Source organism: Caloenas nicobarica, chromosome 11 (assembly GCF_036013445.1).
Source record: "Caloenas nicobarica isolate bCalNic1 chromosome 11, bCalNic1.hap1, whole genome shotgun sequence".
NCBI classification, from domain to species: domain Eukaryota; kingdom Metazoa; phylum Chordata; class Aves; order Columbiformes; family Columbidae; genus Caloenas; species Caloenas nicobarica.
In genome coordinates, this window is record NC_088255.1 from 19204242 (window position 1) to 19226803 (window position 22562).

Consider the following 22562-nt stretch of genomic DNA (forward strand, 5'->3'; position numbering starts at 1 on the left):
GATTTTTACCCAGGACAGCAATAAGTCTCCCTAGTCAGGTTTGTAGGGACAGTGCTATTTGCGTCAAAAACTGAATGAGAAAACCATTGTTGCTAGCAGGAGCCTGAGAAGCAAAAGGAGAAAATTTTATTAGCTTAGGTAAAAGGTCAGCAGGGGGTGGAAAAGTGGTTGCCTGACACAGCAACCTCCCCTGGGATCCTAGGGTGGGAGAAGATACGGAATTTCACGGGACCATGAACTGGCCTGACAGGCTAACACATGGCCAACAGGCACTATAAAAAATGTTTTTCTGGAGCAGCACCAGCCCTACCCGCTGTGGTTAGGGCTTGTGCTGTCAAGTGAAATAATAGAGTTCTTCTTCCTTCTCCTTATCCATTTCTTCTTGGCTGTGCTTTTTCTTCTCCCTCCTGGCAGGGGGGTTGGAGCGGAACACCAGCCTCCTGCCGCTCTGCGGAGAGAAAAGGCGCGTGCGTCAGCGCTGCGGGGCCAAACCGCCACCTGAGCCTGCTTCGTGCTGCCGGGGCCACGGCCTCTCACTCTCTGCTTTTTAGGCAGGTTTCAGTGTGTCTTAAGTGTGGTGTTTTTCTATCAGAAAATAAGTGTCAAGCACCTGAAGGCCGTGCACGTGCTAGTGCTTCAGCTTCTACAAGGTACTATTGCACCTGTAACTTTTCTGACTAAAGGCTTATTTGTATGATCTCAAGAGGATGGGAAGTTGGAATTCCAAAGAAACATCTGCGGGAGCCTGCAGAAGTCTCTTATTTTATCTTGGCAGGGACTCATGATGCCCGTTCTCAATCGCCTGTGCTTGGTGTGTGCCTGAGAACTGGGGCGTCCTTGCCATCATGTTGGCCTGTGAAAGGTGTAGCAGGAGCCATGGCCCGAAGCTCCATGTCGTGCCTCCTGAGGGGCCAAAGCTCAGTTTGGGGTAATGCGGAACACACCAAGAAAGATGTGGTTTGATGGTACGGCTGAGCTGATCTAGGGGCTTGCTGCTGTGGTCAGGAGTATCCTGTTGCTGCCTGGTTTCTCTTTTGCTGATTTTCATGCTTTCTTCTTTTATATTGCCAGGTTAATAAATTGAAATGAGCTTAATGAGAAAATCGGCAAGTAACGGAGGGGGCCGTGTGGTCAAGACACAAGGATAGGAGGATGATGGAAGGACATTGAGCTGGAATAACTTGCACTGTAACTGGCTTCCCAGCAGTTGCTTAAGATCCATCAGTCCTGTAAACTGGGCTACACCTGAGTATGGATCCAGCCGCTCCCGGGTGTGGAGGCTCCTCTAACCCTCTTCCCTTAAATGCTTGATGTTCAAGCACCCCCAGTTTCTCCGAGGTGGGCTGGTGAGGTGAGATGTTCCTGTGGATTATCACACTTACCTTGATCTTTACAGTCGCCTGTGATCTTTCCAGGGCCCGTTGCAATCTTTCCTCCTGCTGCTGCTTCTGTTGTCTGAGTTTTCCTCTCTGAACCTTTGGAAAGGAGCAAATAAAGGATGGGTTAGATGCAGCGTGCAGCTACACCGAATATGCTTTTGACACACAGCTTGTCTGATAGCGTAAGGCCGGCGGAGCTTTGGGTATAGCTGATGCTGGAGGTTGTTGCTGTGACGGTGGTAAGAGGGAAACGCTTGGTGCAGTTGATTCTATTCTTTCCAGAGTGAGGGGAGGAAAAAGCACATCGGGCTTTGCAAATGGAGCTGTCAGATGGTTGGTCTCTGTGACAGACCTGCTCTGTACCACCTTCAGCAGGTGGCTTGTGCCTCTGCAGCGGACCAGGGTGCTCACCAGCTTCGTGGGTGAGCGATGCTTATTGTGTCGTGAGTTCTCACCCGTGCAGCCAAGTCTGTAACATACAGATGGGAGTTGGAGGGTTTTACATCCATGGAGCTAAACTTTGCCTAAATGGGCACCGTGGAGGCTGGTCCTGGGAATTGGCTGCAATTCGTTATGGAAATGCAGCACGGGAACAGAAACGGGCTCGAGCTGTTGAAAGCTGCAGTGCAGAGGAAACGAGTTCTTAACCTGTGATCGTCAGGAAATTTTAAAATGCTCTTTGAAGGTTTTTTGTTTGGTTGCTTTTGCTTTTTATTTGGCGGGAGGCGGGAAGGGAGGTCTCAGATTCCTTCCTGAATTCTTCTCCTTCATCCCAGAGTAGAATAAATGTGTCTTAATTCTTTACTAAGTTAAGAGTGCAAAACCATTCATAGAACATCAGGAAGAAGCATCACACCCTTTTACTACAAAGGTGAAAAAAGATGCAGACAAAGTAAGAAGCAGGGAAATGTCGCTGTTCTGGTTTTAAATGCTCACGCTACTTTTTTTTCCCCTTTTGCTGGATGTGATTCACCTGGGGATAGCCAGATAACTATCAGCTGTCCACTTGCATCTCTGCTGCTAGCAAGGAGAAATTTCATGTGTGTAACTGAGCGGAGTGTGTCTCATCTCGGAAGCGGATTTTATTGTGCCAATTGGTTCCTATTTTAATTTAATAATACAAGTTAAAGTTAACAGTTTTGTAGAAGAAACATTTGAAAGCTGGAATTGCTGACAAGTGCTCTTATGGACCTCTTGAAGGCTGACAAAATATCAGGGTGTGTCAGATTTTGAGTGTGTCAAATAACTACAGAGGAAAAATTTTCTCTTTAATTAGTTTAAATATTGTTACTGCAAATTATCTTCTTAAAAGGATGATTCTCGTAATTGAATTTACTCAGGAGATTTGGTGGAGGGTTTTTTTGGTTTTTTGTTTGGTTGGTTTATTGTTTGTTTTTGTTTGTTGTTTTGTTTGGTTGGTTTTGTTTGTTTGTTTTTAATTTTTTTTCTTCCTTCAGATTTTGCCCTTTTCTAATGCAGCTTCCAGGTGTTTTCTAATGTACCTGTGGGCTCCTGCTTGCTGATCGGGAGATGCAAATACTATGAATGTGAAACCTTTACAGAAGTAAGATGGGATGTATTGTCACATGGGCTTTCAGGTTGCTGTGACAGTGTCCTGGTTGATCCTGGCTCTTTCAGTGGCTTTGCTTTTGGCTGTCAAGATTCAAAACCAGAGGTCCTGTTTCCAGAAGAGTGTCTTGTCTTACCTCAATCTCCGTTCCTTTTCTTTGGCTTTCTTAGCCTGTTCTATATTTTCTGGTGGGATTGTCTCCAAGTGGTCCAGTAAATCAAAGAGCTGCTTTTCTATCACCATTAACATCTCCACAGGCTCCAGGTCTGTCTCATTTTCTCCAGTGCAGTGGCAATAGACTTCCAGCACCTTCTTGTGCAGGCTTGTGAGCATTTCGTCCTGGCAATGAGAGGAGACACGGTGAGAGGCACAGCCAGGTTCTGTCCAGCAGAACCTCAACGTCCCTCCAAAACCAAGGGAAATTAGCACACTTTAATTCTCTCGACAAGACTCAATTTCTTGTTTCCCGGTTTGCTTAGCACCAGTGTCTGGGGTAGGTGGCTGTACTGAGCCATTTGTCTGCTGCTCTCATCTTCCCAGCTTTCACAGAATCATAGAATGAAGGGACCCACAAGGATCATCGAGTCCAACTCCTGTCCTTGCACAGGACAACCCCACAGTTCACACCGTGTGTCTGAGGACGTTGTCCAGTCTCTTCTTGAACACTGTCAGGTTGGGGCCGTGACACCTCCCTGGGGAGCCTGTTCCAGTGTCCAGCACCCTCTAGATGAAGAACCTTTTCCTCATGTCCAACTGACCCTCCCCTGGCACATCTTCCTGCCATTCCCTTGGGTTCTGTCACTGGTCACTAAAGAGAAGAGTTCGGTGCCCACCCTTCCTCCTCCCCTGGTGAGGAAGGTGTAACCGCCATGAGGTTTCCCCTCAGTCTCCTCTTCTCCACGCTGAACTACCCAAGTGACGTTAGCCGCTCCTCATACGGCTTCCTCTCCAAAGCTTTCACCAGCTTCGTAGCTTCACCAACTACCCAGCTTTGCTGTGGCCTGGGCCATGTTGCAGATGCCTGCTTGTCTCTGCAAGCGCTATTCCCACCTCGTAGCAGCTGCATGGACTAGACACGTTTACCCCAATTTGCTGCCTCGGCCATGCCCCAAACCTGCCCTTGCTGTAGCTCCACTGCTGAGGAGCAGCACTGGTCCCCCCAGTGCAAACCCTGTCTGCTTTTTTCCCAGGATGGATCTGGCTGGTGGAGAGGAACCATTTAACGCACATGTAATCCCCCTTGCCTTGATTTCAGGATGCGCTTGGTCATCAGCTTTGAGCTTCAGATCCGCTACTCTCTCTTCTTCTTTGGCGATGGAGGATTTGAGGGTGGCTACCTGCTGTTTCAGCTCTGCCAACTTCTTCTCCCTAGGCCAGAGGAAAAAGGAGGTTGTTTTGAAAAGGGCATCTTGGGAACACGAGTCTTCTGCTGCCTTCCAGCCTGGGACCGTCCCTCCCGCTGCCGGCAGATGGAGGTAACACTTCATGGCATTTCTGGGGAGCCTGAACCCACAGCTCTGAGAGCAGAGGGATCTTGTGATTTTTCTGGACTAACAGGTCCTGTGCTGGTGTGGGAGAGGCAGAAAGCATAGCTAAATATTAATTATTTTTAAATGAGTCAATGGGGGAAGCAGATTACATTTAAAAACTTGCACAAGGGGATAAGCTACACTTTAAATAGGAACAAGTGTGCCTACCTGCTGTTGAAACACTATATTGCAATTACACTTGGGCTCCCTGCTGGCTTCCTCTAGGAAGGGTTTGCATTGAGTCAAAAGAGGTGCTGGTCTGGACCACTCCAATACATGCCTTGTTTCTTCCTTTGGTCTTTATTTCTGAGAATTACAGGATACTTCTAGCTTATGTCTGCTCCAGGATGCTAAATGCATCAATTACCCAGCCTGTGCCTTGAGGACTAAGGAAATAGTCCCCATATCAAGTCTTATCTCCTAAATTATGTAGACGAGACACTCCCCCAGCAGCTCATGAGATGGTGAGTTGGATGGGCTGCAGCTGGGCTCTAAGGTATGAGAAAGAGACTCTTTGTTGTGTGCTGCACGAGCAGCACTCTGTGGTCTGCAGCCTGACGGTGCTAGTGGGGGGCAAACGGGGCCTCTTACGTTTGAAGGCTGGGGCACAAGAACCTCTTCCTCACAGGATCATGCTTACGTGCTTTCATGTGTGGTGACAAAACTGTGTTGGACCTTCTGCAGACTTTCCTCAGTCTCCTGGGAATTCTGGATGAAGGACAAATTCTCTTCCTCCATCTCCATGAAAATAGACAGCAGTTGCTGGGGATCAGTGAAATACAAGTCCGGCTTCTGGAGTGGAAAACACATGCAACAAGGTTTTTGTCTCCTTTTCTCCTTTAGCTTCTTTTCCATTGAACTACATGGAGGTTGGTCTGCACCAGCCCTGGATGTTCAAATGCTCTCCCATACAGAGGAGTCCATGAGCATCCACGTACAAATGTCTCCCACCTTCCTGACATGTGTGTAGCTTGTAGCTCACCCGCAAAATAAGTGGCATTTTGGGGAGTAAAAAGTGGTGCAAACTTCTGTGAGTGGGAAAATTCGATTTCAGACATAAAACAATAACTCCACTGATTTCAAAATCTACCATGACATGATGTCCTATCTCACTGAGGGATGGCAAGCTTTGAGATGATGGTAGGTTTTTGTAAAGTGGAGGGGGAAAGTTAAACTAAAATGTTCATGTGTTGCTAAACATGAACATTTATGAATATATAAACATACATACTAGTGGCTACAGTAACTCCTCAATACCATAACAAATGGTTAGAAGGTGAGATAAACTAGTAACATCAATAAATGACACAGGACAAAGAGAAAGTATAAATATTTCAACATGAGACTTTCTGACCTCATCTTCATCCAAGCAAGTTTCGCTTTCTGCATCCTCCAGTGAACCTCTGAAAAAGACATTTTGTGTATCAGGCCCTTAGAGAAATGACAGCACAAAGGAGACCTTGTGAGTGGGTTGTGAGCACTCTTGTTGTTTGCTGTTTGCTTCTGAATTGTCCTTTGCACATTCACATGTTTGGTCCCCCATGGCTGTGGGCCAAGTGGGGGTCAGTAGGAGGTGGGGGTCACACAGACATGTAGCATGGGAGCTACATCTGTCCACAAGCAGGTTGCCTTTGGGGCTGCTCCTCAAGGCTGGGCTGTTGGGCAATCAGAAGGCAAAGGCAACAGCCTTGCTCAAAAAGGCTCAGGCAGCAGCACGGCAAATGTAGAGAAAGCCTTGTGCTCTGTGTGGGATGTGGTATTGCTCCTAAACTACGTGGTGTGGCCACCAAGGGAGTCTGCAGTTTTTACCTGCCCTGGGAGGAGACTGTTGAGTGCTTCTTCCTCTGCACAGATGACTACCATTAACAGCAGTGTGGCCTCTCTCATCCCTCCTCAGCCCCAGGGACAAGCCCAGTGCAAGAGCTGGAAGAGCAAGGCAGGAGGTGCCAGACTGATGTTGGGAGCAGAGTCCGCTCATCAAATTCAATTGCACCTGTCCCTCTGCGCCACAGAGGGGTGAAAAACCTCCGTTTGCATCACCTCAGTGCCAGCCCTGCTTGTGTCTGCATCGTTCCTGCCATGGGGCAGCAGCCCAGTAATTGCAGTGGCTTTGTGAGGGGTGGCAACAGCAGCCCCGCTTCGAAGAGCACCTGCAACGCTCAGTAGAGGCAGAGGAAATGGCCCTATGAGCAATGACTTAGTCCCAACTCTGTTGATAGCCATCTTTTTTGGCCTTAGGAGACCACCAGCCCCTCTTTGCTTTTCCAGGCAATTTCTTTATTTGCCTCAAAAACCCAGAGCTGGCCATGCTTGCCTCACATTCCCACCTGCCTCTCCACTTCTCAGGTGGTCCTGCCTACCTTGCAGCAGTGTTATCCCCTGTATCCCAGCATGTGCTGTCTGAAGGCTCACACTGAAAGCAAACGGTCACTGCAATGTGAGTCTACAATGACTTTCGACCTTCATTAATTCCAAAAGAACAGGCAACTCTTTGCATGGCGACCGTGATCAACAGAGGGAACCGGTAACTCAGCCACAATAGGCCACAGAGAAGCTTTGCTCCGGGACAAATGTGCAAGGTCTATGATTCCTCCTGCGGTCAAGGTCCAAACTTTTTGGGCAGAGTCTCAGCAAAGGGTTTGAGGATGAAGCTCTGTTGGAGCAGGTGAACAGGTACTGACTTGCACACCTGACGGCTCTCTACTGGTCTTTGGATTTGTTCCAACGAGACTGAGATCTCGGTACGCTCGCAGTGAAGGTGAGGTTTCCTCTGTGCTGACTCCCAGTCAGTTGGGTGCTCTCTACAGTATCAAGGTGGGCATTATCTTGTACTTACAGTTTTCCTGTTAGAGGCTTCAGGAGTTTTTTGAGCTGTGGCCTGATGTCCTGTAATGAGCCTAATCTCAAACTTCTTGAAGACAGCAGGGGACCTGGCGCATCCGTATCACTCATACTATTGGGACTGGAGCTGTTTGTCCTGGTTTTCCGACCCTGGTCTGGAGACAAGAAGAGATGGACCCTTAGAGCGGGGGGCTGTCCCAGTGAGGAGGGGGCAGCTCTTCCCTGGCACTCACCCTGCCCTGGGGTGGTGGGACATGAGGCACTTTCTTCATTACCTTTCGATGCTGTTTCCAAATCCTTTTCCTTTGTGTGCTTTTTCCCATGTTCCTCCTGCCACTCTTTTGGACACAGTTGGTAGAGGAAGTCCCTGTATGTCTTGTAGTCCCGCACAGTATTCTTGAATCTGTATATATCACTAGGGTGAGAAAAGTGGATAAAGTTTGTTAGCTGAGGAGAAAGCCTCTGTTTCAACGGGTTCTTTCTAGCTCTTGACACTCATCTTCACCCAGAAAAGGGACAAGAGGGCACATGTCTACATGGACATGCAAAGACAAATGGGAACCTGCCCTGCGAGCTCCCTGTGGTTCTCGTGTGGAAGCTGTCTGGTCACGTCTATGTGGCCAGGTGCTTGATATGGCACTGAGCGTGCTAATTTGGGAATTTTTACTTGAAAATGAATGAGAAATCTTGCCAGCTTGACTCATAATCCGAGCTATTTTTTTTCCTTCTTTTCACAGCTCACCATTAAAATGCATTACTTAGTTTTGTTTGGTTTTTAATCTGAGACTAGGCATTTAATTTTGGGTTTGGAATATTTGTACTTTAAAATATATAATTAAAAAAATAGTTGAGTTGGAACATTTTTAAAAGTCTTTTTCCCCGATTCTCTTTTTTCCTGAGGGCTGTGAGGGAACTGCGCTGTAGGGTCTGTTAAAGGCTGGCAGGAATAGTGTGCAAATGTTACCTTTTGAGGTTCTCTATTTGGGAAGTGATTGCCTGGATTTCCTTTATTTTCTTTGCCTTTGCTGTGGTTTCTTTTTCAGAACTAGGGAAGAATGCACAAACCATAAAACAATTTAGCAGTAAGTGGGTAGTGAATTGAGGTACATATAGAACAGTGAACAAGACGTGGAGGTAGCACTAGAAATCTCTCTTATAGATGTATCCCAGGTGATGCTTATCTCCTGCCGGAAGGCCCTGCTTCTCTTGGCAAAGAGAGGATGGGGTCCCAGCGACACGTTCAGGTTAAAGCCTCCCTAATTTGGCTGCTGCTGAGCATCAATTAGTATTTTGCCCTTGTGATAACCTGTCATGGACCAAAATCCTTAACTTGCTTCACTTAGGGACCATTGCTGCTGTGAGGGGTTGGTTGGACAGAAGCATCTCCCCCTCGTAACAGTGTTGCGAGAAGAATGGAAGTGGTGGGGTCAACAGCAGGTTCCTTGCTGCAGCCGAATCAAGGGCTTCTGCAATGAGGGGATTCCCCAGGTGTTGGTCTCCTTCCTCTCTTTCATTGGCTGTGTGGGGAGAAAGTGCTACCAGGACTGTAACTCTGGGAAAACTCAGACACAGAGCACCCGGGGACGGATGCCGGCCAAAACCCTGCACGAGGTCAAGCAAAAGACCTCCTGTGTCCAGCACAAAAGGGGACACAAGTGGTTCACTCAACTTCCATTACATTTTCAGGGCTTGAACCGAGTTTTTGTGTTTCTCCTTCAGGAACTCATCAAAGGTAGTAGCATCTTCCTCCAGGTAGTATTCAGCCTTCTGCAGTTTTCTTTCCTCGTCCTTTATTATGTCCTCCATCCTTTGGATCTCATCTCGCTTTACTGCCATGGCATACTGAAATTAACCCAAAAGGCAACATGGTCACCTTGGTTGGTCGTTTTTAAAGGTAAGTTGTTTTTGCTTTGTTCTTGTTGCCTTTTTACCTTACAATTGTTGGCAGAGAGGGTAAGGATTTCAAACCAAGGTATGTGTCTTAGTGCAAACGAGGTACATAGAGGCCAGGAGATGTTTCAGAAGTAGCACAGCAAATCAGCAGTGAAACTAAGGACAGAATCCAGAAGTTTCAGCACTCTGTTAACTCCTGGCTGACAAAGATTTATTCAGTTGTGTTACAGCACAATACCAGAGGTGAATAATGGGGATAGTCTAGCACAGCTCCCTTATTTTTAGTTCAGAATGGCTCCCAGTTATAATTTATCTATGGGACAGCAGGAGCCAAAAGGTCAGTATATCTGCACATCTCACAAATGAAATAGTTGCATGGCTACCACTAGATAGGGCAAACAACTCATTTTTGCTTTCTTTCTTGGTTGGGGAATGCCAAGCTGTAGGCTATGAGTGTCTTTAACACAGGACTTGGACAATCAGTTTGTGAGGTCTGTGGTTGTTGGGGCCGCTGGTGTGACCTGCAGGCAACGGATCTCAGGGGAAAAATACCAAACCAAACCAAAGCAACACAGGGAAGAATAATTAAATGAACAGAAAGTAATATTCTTAAAGTTAAGTACCTCAAGTAAAAATATCTCTCTTCTGCCGTTTACGTAGTCACACAATGCCTCCTTTTTTACTGAATAATCTGAAATGAGGATATAAAGTTGATCAGACTTGAGGGGAAAATATGACCAAGGCAAAACACAGTAAATATGGAGGCTGCTGTCAGTATGGATGTGGTTGGCATTGGAACCAGCCATACTGATTATTTTCTTACAGTTTTAGCCTTGTTTAGGATCAGTTTCATATGGGCTTTTGTGGAGTAACACCAGGTAGAATAGAGCAGAGAGTCTGGTCCTTATAAAGGTCAATGTCCTCTAGCCACTAAAGGCGAAGCTACTCCTCATGTCAGAGGCAGAGGATTTAGGCCTGCATCAGCTAAAATCCAGCTTTAGGCCGGCTTAGTAGAAATGTCTCCATGACACAAGATCCTGCAAGCTCCCAGCTGATTCCCAGAGCTCACAGCTACTGCAGAGGCCACAGGGGATGGTGGAATCCAGGCTGCTGTGGTGGGGGTGATACGTGCTCCGTGTGTAAATGCATGAGATGGAGATGGTCCAGCCACACAGAGGTTGGCAAGATGCAGCATCTAACTGTTGTGTCTGCAAGAGCTCTCCAAAGTCAGCTGGAGCTGTGACTCCCATCCCCTCTTTGATTTGTGCTTCAGGCTGTTACGCAGCTGAGCAGCACCACTACAAAGACAATAGCTGTTCTCTACCTCTTTTCATGGCTGTCTTCCATAAAAGACTCTCCTGAAGAGTCCTCAGTCTCTCTTCATTTGTTTCCAATTTTCTGTCCTCCTCGTCCTCCTCCATTTGCAGAGCTTTCCTGCCATCTTTTTGCTTTGCTTTTATTTTAGTGGAGTAAGTCATTTTCTCATGGATTTTCATGGCCTTCATCCTTTCACGTTCCTACGAGGAGAAGCCAGTTACGTGGACAGTTTGATTATGTGCTTCATTTGCTGTGTTTTTTAAAGAAATGAGCGGTTATTCACAGTATAGAAATTTGCAGGCTACTGATACCCTGCTGATGCATGTTTGCCTGGTTTATTTGACTAATCCCAATGATATTTTTTCTTGAGGCAACCGAAACACTTCATTTCTCAGCATTTGTTCTCGTTAGTTTGTTGGTTTGTATTCTGCATCCAGCCACCAGCTGTACCCATTTGTACCTACTCAGTGTCATCATTTTTCCTTCCTGGATTATTCCTGGGAGAGAATGGAAATTTTCAGAGGTTCATCCTTCAAGACCCCGAATAAAAGGGAACAACAGGACAGCCCATGCTCAATACCAACTTAGTCCAGCTTTCATAAAGGCATGTAAACCCTCAAGTTTGGATGTAGAAGATCTATTCAAACCCACTCCAGAGCATTATGGAGAGTTGTTCCTGCTCAGTGTTTTCACATGGGCTGAAGTAGAATTCATTGCTCTCTGCACAGTTTGGGCATGGGTTAGGCTGAGGACATCACTCAGCAGACATCCTTAGTGCACTTCTTCCTAAGACCTTCCCCATACATTTATAGTGACCTTCAAACCAAACTAAAACCAGACTGTGAGTCATCAACGTGAGCTGAGGAGGCTTGCTTAAGCTTGTTTGGAGCCTTTCATTTCTGATTTAGAAAAAAAGACCTCTTGCTTCCACACTACTGCCTGGCTTCTGCAACCACATGCGACAATTGGACCTCCCAGAGGTGCAACAACATCTCCGTGACTTCTCAGCCCCTGTGGATTGCATGCCCTAAGGAAGGTCCACTGCAGAAATAAGGAAGAAAGAGACATTCCTGAGACCTAGCTCTTTGGTCTGGTAGGGTGCAATTCCCTATCTTATGGGGAGAAACCTAAAGCATGAAACCCATGTCATCCTTCTTCCTAGGCATTCATTTCGTTGCCAGTTCAGAAGAAGGTCACATCAAACATTGGGACACAGCTTCCCAAGCAGAAAGCCAAGCCTGTTGAAGTGGACAGCAAGAGATCTTGCACCAAAGCTTTATGCTAAAAGAACTGGCAGGTATCTTCTCCAGGAAGAGGAGTAAGTGGTAAATCTACCTTGAAGTAAGCAAACAAAGCGATGATATCCAGACTTTGCGCTAGCAACCAGCAAGCCCGTGCTCAGATCTGCTCTTCGTAAAGTTAATCTCTCATCATGGACTTAAGTGCACTTGAAGCTAATCTGGGGAAATTTCAGCCGAATTTGGAAGCTATTGTTTCTCTTATGCACTGAATTTCGGTATGACTTTATGTTGGTTTGTTGCTTGCCCTAGTGAACTGCTTGTATGTACATTGGCCTAAAGCACGTATACATACCGCCTTGGCCTGTTTTCTTTCCTTGTTCCTTATTGAGAAAATATCAATATCTGGAGCAAATGTAAATGGATTTTCCATTGGGCTTTCTTCACCCTTTTCTGGGATTTCTGCAAAAAAAGATGGATGAGGATGTAGCAGACAAGAGGCAGAATTATCATGACCTGGTGCATGGGGACTCTGATCTGCTGTGTCACACCTGAAGGGTGGGCAGGCAGCTGGCCCACAGCTGTGGGCATCTAATGATGCTGAACTGTGAGCAGGGAGCTGGATAGGGCTTGTAAGAAGCCAGTGATATAACTGAGACCTCTGTATTGTTTATATCTCTTGACCATATCTACTGATCCACTCGGGATTTCAGCCATGGATTTTTGTAAGTCTGGAGCTGTTTTACCTGTCTCATGTGATTGTGGGCAGAAGAGTCTGTAGATGGGCCTCTTCTTTGATTTAAGAACAAAAAGCTGCCGGAACGTTGTGACCTTACCTGGCCGTTCAAGTTGGATTTCCATTCTGGGTTTGGAAGAAACACTTCAAGATGTTGAGTGGAGATGGTGTCTTTGACCCTGGCCCAAGGAAAACCATAAACAAACCAATCAAATGCCAGTTACTGCCAGTAGGGGATGCAGTAGGTTTTAGAGCAGTGATGGGCCTGAGGGCTTTTTGGATCTTAACCGAGCCTTCTGCATCTGCAGAAATCAACAAAAAGTTTCAGTAAAGTTGAAAATGTTTGTGTTCTGACCCGCAAAAGAGATATGTTCATTCCCAGCTCATGTGAAAGCTGTGTAAAGCACAGTTCTTACACACATGCTGATAGAAAAGCAAAGACAAAACGATTTGGAGATAACAAGCAACTCAAGTCCCTTGCTTCTTGTTCCACCCGCATCTCCGGTTCTGATCCAAACCCACACTTTTTCATTCTCCCATGACCAGTTCATGAGCAACATTTTTAGTCCCTAAGGCTCTTAACCCACAGTGCTGAAGCAATTTCTGGTTCTTGCGATAACGCTGAAGGACTGTTGGACAGCACAGACACGCTGCAGGGAGCTCTGTCGTGTTTAATTTTAGGCTGGCAAACCATTGAAGGCTTAGTTTTTTTCTTTCTTTGTAGTTGTTGCTATGGATCTTAAGGGAAAATGCATAATTGTAATGATCTCACTTACAAAGAACAGATAGACAATTGCTAAAGTTATCCTTTAATCAACAAAGGCAGCAAGCTGCGTCCAGGGAGGTATTAATTCAATTGATGCAATTCTGCTGCTGGGACCATTCCTGGTCTGCACTGATATAAGACACAGCAGAAATTATCCTCTTCCGCTTGCACTAGTTTTAAGGCTATTTTAGAGCATCGTTTTTTGCTCTGAACAGCCTCCAGCTTTTATGTATTTTGAGCTAAACTCATCTGGCCTAATTTCCACGTACATCCTTGGTGCTTTGTGTTTCCTATTGGCTGGGTTTCTGCAGCTGCCCAGTTAGTACCTAATTCTTTGGAGGTGTCAGACTTTCACTTTTGAAGAGACCCAGTGGCTGGGGTAGAATTTAGGCAGCTTGAATACACCCCAAATGTTTTATCTCTCTTCTTCTGTTCCTGAAGTGCCTTTTTCAAAAGCCTCCTTGACTGATTGCTTAGATTTCATGTGTCTCTGAACTTTGGCGTAACTTAATGGGATATTTTTCTCTAGGGGTCCCTCATCCACGTCCTGGAATAACATAACCCCTGATGATGACGTAAGTTTTGGAGAAAACCCCATCAGGGCAGGGGTAGGAAGGCAGAAAGTGCCCGCAGAGTTCAGTTGAACACACTTTGTGAAATATGCAGAGCAGCTGCAGCGAACACCTGGATGTTCAGCCCTCCTAGTGCACACCTCGAATGCTGTTATCTAAACCCCCCTCATAAAAATCTTCTCCTTCGTGTGGTTGTTTTAAATTCGTGCTACAGGGAATGGCACTGAAAAGAAGGACTAGACAGAGGATACCGGCATATGGAAAATAATGGTCAGTGAAACTCGCACAGATAAAAAGTGCTTTATGCTATAATTTTAGCAAAGTAAAGGAATTTGTTTCTAAGATTAACTTATAAATATTCATTTTATCAAGGTATTTATGGTTGTTAGTTTTTTTAATAGATTGTTTGTACATCCCTTTGGAAACAATGCCAAGAGCTACAGAAGTGCTAGTTGGGCTAATTATAATTAAGCTCAATAATGCCAATAAAAAATTGCATTGTTGCTACAATTATTTGGCATATATTTCACTGCCTCTGACATTTGAATATTTCAGTAGCTACATACCAATGGCCAGTACTATGTGAATCAATAGATAAGGCATTCATGTTTTTAATTTACTGAAACATTTATTCAGTGCTTTTCCCTAGCATCAAGCTGCTGTGCAGAAAAAAGTACGCCAAAGTAAACACGCAAACAGTTCTAAAAAACGATACAATAAAATCCGCCCACCATGTTCGCACTGGATAAGCGTGTATTTGTATTTTATACACGCTTCAATGATAGCATCGCTTGCAGAGAAGGCTTGTTGTGCTCACTGGGAAATTGCTCCAGGTTTGGAGCTACAGAGCAACTCTTCCCAGGACAGACGTGTCCCGTTTCCATCACGTACCCCCCGCTCGCACATGAAGAAGGAGACGGTTGATCCCTGTGGTTCCCCGGTGACACGTGCCAGTGCCTCTGCTTGTCTGAATGAGAAGCTGTATCTGATGTTGAAAACACAAAAAACCCCCACTGTGATCGCTCTCACCTGTTTATTTTTTGGCATCTCACCCAAAGGAGAGCTCGTCCGGCCTCCTCTCGGTGGGGTCCACGGCCCTGCTCGGCCCGGCTCGTGTTTGCTCCGCCATGGAAACCCGCGCCCGTTGCCTGGCGACGTCCCCTCCGCAGGCACAGGGGATGGATTCCTCCCTTCTGGCGCTGGGCCCGGGTCCCCTGTGGCCAGGACAAGCGTCCCCACCCCGCCGGAGCGGGGCTGAGCCAGGTGGGTCCTCCTGTACCCGGCCACCACGGGACGCTTCACAAAATCACCCGCCTGGCGGCAACACCAGGTGTCCTGAGCAGGCAGCTCACCGGAGTTCACCCCAGGCCTTGGGATGGGAAAGGAAGAAAACCCGTGTGGTGTAAGAGGTCTCCCTGGCATGCTGGCTTCTTTATTAGTTTAGTCCACATGGGCTGGGAATTGGGTATTTAACCCCATCTCTGCAAGGAAAGCAGTGGGGGGGAGGAACTGGGAGCCGTCGCCCCTAAGTGTGGAAACGACCGTGATTTGTAATCGCTGTGTGACTTTGAGCTGTCATTTCACAGCCTCTGCCGTGGTGTTTCTGTTTGTAAAGTCTGAACAGTTGCAGCTTGGAGACTGTGTGTGGTATGGGAGGGTGAGCTGTCGTTTACCGGAGGTTCCACAAGGCAATACTGCTATTGAATCTCAAATATCACGTTCCATAATATGATATCATTCTGAAGATGATTTGATAAAATATCAGTTGAGAGAAGTAATACCTTTTAAGAGAAGCAAAGATCCTTAAATCCCCATATTTTCTCTTTCCTTTTTCTGAGAAGACCAAGTTCTAAATGGATTGTGTTATTCTCTAGGCTCTTTAGACTCTCTATTAATACAATTTCAGCTTTCTGAAACAGCAGTTTCTTTCATTTACTGATACGTTTCCAAACAGCTTTCTCCATCTGAATAAGTCATGCAATAAATAGCATGATTTTCTGTAAGTGCAAAATCCCATTTGATTGTCATAGTTCTTTTCTGTAATTGCTCATTATCAAGTGACTGGATTCAGGCAGCAGAAGGAAAATGCTTATATAGAAAGAAATTTATCTTTATTCTGAATGTGAATGCTTTGATTTTTAGCAGCGATGCAGAAAACCATAGTGTTATCTTTAGTATGTTTTGGGAAATATCCCAAATGTATTGGGGAGTATGTATAAAAAATGAGGTAATAGAATCATTTCCATTACCAAAAAAATAATTCAGGCATAAATTGTACTTAAGATGCATTTTTCTAAAGGCATAATATCAAATGGTCTTTGTCCAGAAATACCAGTGTATTACAGAGTTGCAAATTTGCAGCAGTGGTAACATCACAGAAATAGATAACAGAAAACTAAGACATTTGAACAGCTATGGCTCTGTCTGGCATAATCTCTATATCAATGAATGATACAATTATAAACCCATTCTGTGTTATCCTTGCTAAACACTTCCCCAAACTGAAATGGAGATTATTTAAAAGCAGAGATGTATTTTGTGAATTCTTTGAAACATGCAAGCTCTTCATAGCTTTGGTTCATTGTGTCCCATATGGGCCACAGGCCACATAGGCTTTGCATTTTCTTGAGGCCAAAGAAGTTTTTAAGGCCATAAGGATATCTGGGGTCTATTCTTAGCCACCATTAACTTAGTTAATGAATGGAGTAAATATAATGCGCGCTTCAGGGCACCACATTTTCGGGGATTATTAAATGTCCGAACGGTGCTTCCTCGGTGCATAGCTGAGGAAGACGGGCAGTTTGCATGGTAAGAACGGCAGGTTGCTGTTTGCGTTTCCGACAGAAGGATGCCTGCAGATTCAGAGGCTTGTAGGGGGTGGATTTGTTAGGACATGGGCTTGGGATTCCGGGATATTTCTTTGCCCCCTTCATTTCTTTCTTGAAGGGGTTGCTTATCCACTCCTTGGTCACCCAGTTTGTGATGTGATCGGGTTACTTGTCTTCTTCATTCAGTCACCCCATTTGTGACATGGGGATGCTGATCCCTACCACAGAGGTGCTGCAAGGGTTAATTAGTGTTGGCAAAACATTTTGAAACGGCTGATTGAGAAATGCTGCCAAAGATGAAAGCTGAATAAGTATCTAGATAAATATTCCTTTGTAGTCTTGTCGTTATCCTGTAGCCAGGATACTGCTCAGGTCACTGAGCAGTCATCTCCCCATTGCCTGGCATCTTCTCAACGGAGTTCATTTATTTAAGTATTTCACTTCAGTTTCTGTGTTGTGAGACACAATATGTACCACACAAAGAGAAAAACCTGGCAGTAACCAGGAAATGGCACTGAAAATACTGAATGGGTTGGCAGTTGTTTCTTTTTCTGGAGCGCTTGTTCCTCTGTTTCCCAGTGAATTGTGTGGCTGCAGAACCTGGAGCATCCCAGGAGGGAGAAGGGCAAGTTGGAGCCTATTCCCAGGGTTAGACACAAGGAAGAAGGAGAAATCTGGGGCACTGTTCTCCTGTCTTTCTCCTGCTGGGGAGGGAAAGCAGCTTCAAGTTGATTAGGGAGATCCCATGGGGATTGTGTGGCTGCTCACGCACTTCTTGCATGTTCTGTGCGTGCTGCTGAGCTCTGTAGAGAGGCTGAAATGGGGAAGAAACAGTGTCCATGTGGTTCTCCTCCATTCATACTTTATTCACAGTATAACTTCCTGCATCAGGGTGACAGCTCAATGAAAGAAGCAGTACTGGAGACCATGTCCAACCCACCTAATGAAGCATAGGGCTGGAACATGTCTCGGTTTCTCTGCAGATGTTCTCCCTTCCCAGCATCAGACCGTCCTGAAGGCCAAGCTGAATGGCTGGACACGTTGACCGCTGCACGTGCGCAGTTTCTCAACAGCAACAGGGATGTCTGCTGTCACTTTGAGTCATGGAACACAAGGAAGTGACCGTCTGTCAGAAAAAGGGTTACTATGGCTTAAGGTGGAGCCATCTCACACAGAGGCGAGCAGCTAGTGCAGAAGGTAAGCAGTAGACCCATGGCCCCACGGTGTCTAACCACTGGTACTCCTGTGGATTTTGCTCAGTGACCCACATTTCCTGCTCTTGCTTCTTCATGCCCCTTTTACCTTGTAGATGAAGTCTCCAGGGTGGACGAGCACCAAGAAAAACACGGCCCATCCTCTGGCTGCTGAAGAAATGCTCCCAGAGAGGGGATCTGCAAGACCTGTGAGCTCCACTCCCATCTATACAAACAGGCTGATGGAGCAGCACTCACTCGGGTCTTGGTGTCCCACCACTGAGCCTCAGCACCCAGTGTGTTCTTGGGCTGTCTCATCTCAAATGAACTTGTGGTGTTCTTTCAACAATCTGATTTCAATCTGGTGGATGAAAGCTGCTAAAATCTCTGAAGGGCAACATGGAAATGAAAAGACAGCCCCTGTCATCTGTCCTTTTCCTGCGGTACGCATGGGTGCTGTGTAATGACTTGGACAAAAAGCAGCGAGTGCTCCAGTGATTTGGATTTCACACTCGTTCTTGCTGAGAATGCAGACTCTTTCCCACTGAGAAGAAGGGAAAATGTTCTGCAATCTTCATTTTGGGACCTTTGCCAAATCTGGGCCAGCTTATTTTGCAATGCAAAGCTTATTCTAGTGTGTGCTGTGGTGGCAAGGAATCTTTCTTGCAGTGGCTGTCAGCAGTGCTCTCCTCAGACAGCTGCACACAGACAAGCTCTGTGCTGTGCTCTAGATCCTGAGCTACTACAGCTCATGTCATGAAAAGTTGTTTGACTCGGGCTCCCTGATTTCTGGATCAGTCAATGTGGGGACTGCTTGTTGGGCAGTCAAATGGTGCTGGTGGAGCAGAGCCTGACGGAAATGCAGCAGAAGATGCCAGAGTTACAGAATAAGAATTTGAGAGGAAGCTCTGGAGGTCTCTAGTCCAACCTCCTGCACAAAGCCAGACTAACTTCAAAGTCATATCAGGCTGCTCAAGGCCTTGCCCAGCTGCTTTGAAAACGTCTAAGGATGGAGATTTCACAAACTCTGCAGACGATGGAGGGTGAAATCTGGGAGGCTGAGCTTGGGCTCAGTGGAGAGGCCCCACTGGTTTGCTCTGGTAAGGATATAAATAAATGCTATGGTTGCAATTTCAATGCCAGTTCTGAATAACCATTGAGACCTGATCCCAAACCAAAAACTGAAACTAGTTCCAGGCTTCCCTCAGAGCTCAGTACTTTTGGGACCTAGGAGTTTGCATTTGGCCCATTGCAATGAGAGCCACAAAGCTGCAGCCAAGGAGACTTTCCTAACCAGGGCTATAAATCTAGGCTATTTGCAGGGACAAATGACCCAGGAACCTGAGGTTGCAACTTCATGATTTTGCATTAAGCCCTTAAGGCACAGTTCCAGCATTTTTCCTGGCCCTTGCTTTGTGGCAAAACTACAGCTGCTGTGACTGCGTGGGAACTGATCCAGCTGAAAAATACCCTGCCTGAGGAAAAGATCTTTTTTATTATGGTCACCGTGATGGCTTGAGGAAGAGGGACACGGACACATGCACTGAGGGAAGGTGGAATTGCCCCTTTCAGTGACAGCCTGTGTTTTGATCATCTTAGGGAGCTAATGGAACTGCAGCTTTGTGGTAGTGACACAGGCTGATCCTGCAAGGCCTGCACACATAGCTCCCTCAGCAGGGATGTAGAGAGCAGACCAAAAAGGATTCTAAAGTAAAGTTACAGGTCATGCTGATTTCTAAGACCTGCAAAAGGGAGCACATGCTTCATGGCTCCAAACTCTTTGTGCTCATGTGGACTGGATTAAAGATAAAAACAACCCTGTTATTCACTTTGCTCCCGAGCTGTTTCAGTCCCATCTGTCGTCTTCTCCAGAGAGGCTTTATTATCTGTGATCCAAAGCTGTGGCTCATGTCCCCAGGGCTGCTCATGGGATCCACTTCCCTTTGCCAGAGAATGAGGCACCGCTGGGTACCAGCTGCAACGGTTCAGGAACGTTTGGTGCCAGGCTGGCAGTGCTCTTGCAGCATCCGCCTATTTGCCTCATTATTTTAAGTGTGGAATACTTGGGCACAGAGAAGCAAAGTGACTCCACCGATGCTGTGTGGTGGGTCTTTGATGGAACAAGCCCCCAGTCCACTCCTTGTAGCTGCTTAGCTGGAATCACAGACAGCATAAACGTGCTCCTCATGGAATGACAGCTTTATTACTTGGAAATGCTAGAAAATTTCCACATCTCATTCTGGCTCCTTTGCCTGCACCTGTGTGAATACCCAGTGTTCTCCCCACCAGGATGTCAGCAGATCCTGTAGCTTGTTTTCCACTGAAATTTCTCCTTTTAGGTAAATATTACAACTGGCATTGCTTTGCCAGTGGCTTTCCTACCTGGAGTTTGTACAACAGGTCAATGCCCTGCTTGGAGATAAGAGGAATATTTTCTGTGAGTGCTGGTTGCTGCTGCAATATGCCACCCTGCACTTCCCTCATTAGCTTCTTCCTTTAAAGGTTTTTGAATGCTGCTTAAGTCATGGAATTTTTAGGAAAGTGAGGGAAATTTAAGAAAAGCCATCGAGTGCTTGGGCACAGCAGACAGGCTTGGTTATTGCAACAGCTGTTGCTTGTAAATTATTCATCTGTGTGTAACTGAAACACGCGGATCCTCAAAGGTCTTGTTACAAAGGGTGAGGTGAAGGATCAGCGAGCTTGGAGCAAAACAGGAAGGTGAACAGGTCCTGGGGAACCCTGCTCCATCCACCTACATCTGCTCTATGACAATGTCTGCTTGCAGAAGAAAATGGAGTTGTTGATAAGTGAAGCAATACAAAGATATTTGTCTGGGAGCGGGGAGAACATCTGTAAAATATCTTCTTGTGTCAGTTTCCCCTCCGGTGGGAAACACAGGTTTTAAGCCTGTTGCAGTGAAATGTATACACAGCCTGTGGGCACGTACCAAGTATCAATGCACAACAGGCCCTGGCCTCTGTGAAACGGAGAAGTTTCCAAAGACCAAGAGAGATTGGAATAGCCGGCTAAGCAGAAAATAAGCCAGCGCAGTTCCACTCAGCAGTTCTGTCTCCAGACAAAACCAGACTTCAACTAATTAAGAAGAGCAGATGCTAGCTGGAACATTAATTGGAACAACTATCATCTTTTGTCTGTGCTTAAATCTGTATTCTAGCTCTCTCATAGCAGGTTTGGAGAGAGAAAGAATTAACCCTTTACCTGGCTTATTATTTTGTTAGGCACAGCACATCCTTAGAAGGGAGCATAATGAAACATCTATGAAACTGTTTGGATCCTTTCTTTTCTTTTCAGCAGCAAGCAGTTCTCTGTCTAATAATGCAGAATCATCATCAAACCCAGCTTTCTCAACCCGGCCTTCTCACGGTGTTGTCAGTAAAGTGATCTTGCTCAGCTTTCAGAGGCCTTGTAAGTAATGCTGGACACGGGGCCAGCTGCTGTTCTTCCCTGTATATATTGTATTAAGACGACACCTCTTCTTTAACCTGTGCTTATTTGTTCCCCTCAGCCTGTGTTCCTTCTCATTAGACTTGATGTATGATCTATAGAAAGTGCAAAGAGCTCAGCTGACATCTGATACGCTTATAAATAGCCTGTCTGCCCTGCTATGGTTTTGTAGCTACCCCAACGTGACCAAACACTCAGCATATTGCACTCTTCCTGAAACTGGGAAACTATCGAAGATTGCTCTCTAAGGCATCCAAATTTGGCCTCTACTGGAAGCTGGGTACTTGACCGCAGGCACCACTGGTCTGTTCCAGATTGGCAGTTCCTCGGTCTCATCCTAGTCTGCAATTCCTCCCTAAGGGATGAGGCAAAGGTGTTGTTTCAGTAATGAGGCTCTTCCCCTGTTCCCTGCCCTGCCTGCTCCAGTTCCCTCAGCACACCTACAAGCCCCTGTCCTTTCCCACCTCTTTGCTCACAAGCCATTCCTGGACTCCTGTTATGTCCTTCATTTCCAGTTTCCTTTCTCTCCATCACAGCCAGATCCTCTTTTCTTGATGGGCTCACCGTGTCCATCATGGGCCTGTGCCCTTGTGGCCAAGAAGGCCAATGGCATCCTGGGGTGTATTAGAAGCGGGGTGGTTAGTAGGTCGAGAGAGGTTCTCCTTCCCCTCTACTCTGCCCTGGTGAGACCTCATCTGGAATATTGTGTCCAGTTCTGGGCCCCTCAGTTCAAGAAGGACAGGGAACTGCTGGAGAGAGTCCAGCGCAGGGCCACAAAGATGATTAAGGGAGTGGAGCATCTCCCTTATGAGGAAAGGCTGAGGGAGCTGGGGCTCTTTAGCTTGGAGAAGAGGAGACTGAGGGGTGACCCCATCAATGTTTATAAAGGGTGGGTGTCACGAGGATGGAGCCAGGCTCTTCTCGGTGACAACCAACAGTAAGACAAGGGGTAATGGGCTCAAGCTGGAACACAAGAGGTTCCACTTAAATTTGAGAAGAAACTTCTTCTCAGTGAGGGTGACGGAACACTGGAACAGGCTGCCCAGGGAGGTTGTGGATTCTCCTTCTCTGGAGACATTCAAAACCTGCCCGGACGCCTTCCTGTGTAACCTCACCTAGGTGTTCCTGCTCTGGCAGGGGGATTGGACTAGATGATCTTTCGAGGTCCCTTCCAATCCCTAACATTCTGTGATTCTGTGATTCTGTGATCCTTGCTGAGATTTGTCCTGTGACGT

General features: G+C 46.3%; 1 protein-coding gene across 1 annotated transcript; it reads right to left on the reverse strand.

Annotated features, from left to right (window-relative positions):
• Positions 1 to 334: 334 nt before the first annotated feature.
• On the reverse strand, positions 335 to 12628 carry CFAP100 (cilia and flagella associated protein 100). The gene is made up of 15 exons (XM_065642828.1): positions 12604 to 12628; positions 12123 to 12229; positions 10537 to 10729; positions 9836 to 9903; positions 8998 to 9161; positions 8284 to 8364; positions 7595 to 7734; positions 7315 to 7474; positions 5833 to 5881; positions 5119 to 5270; positions 4194 to 4317; positions 3086 to 3288; positions 2017 to 2027; positions 1383 to 1465; positions 335 to 448 (listed from the first exon to the last, which is right to left on the reverse strand). The coding sequence occupies exons 1-15, from the start codon at positions 12626 to 12628 to the stop codon at positions 335 to 337; spliced, it is 1674 nt and encodes a 557-aa protein (XP_065498900.1).
• Positions 12629 to 22562: the final 9934 nt, after the last annotated feature.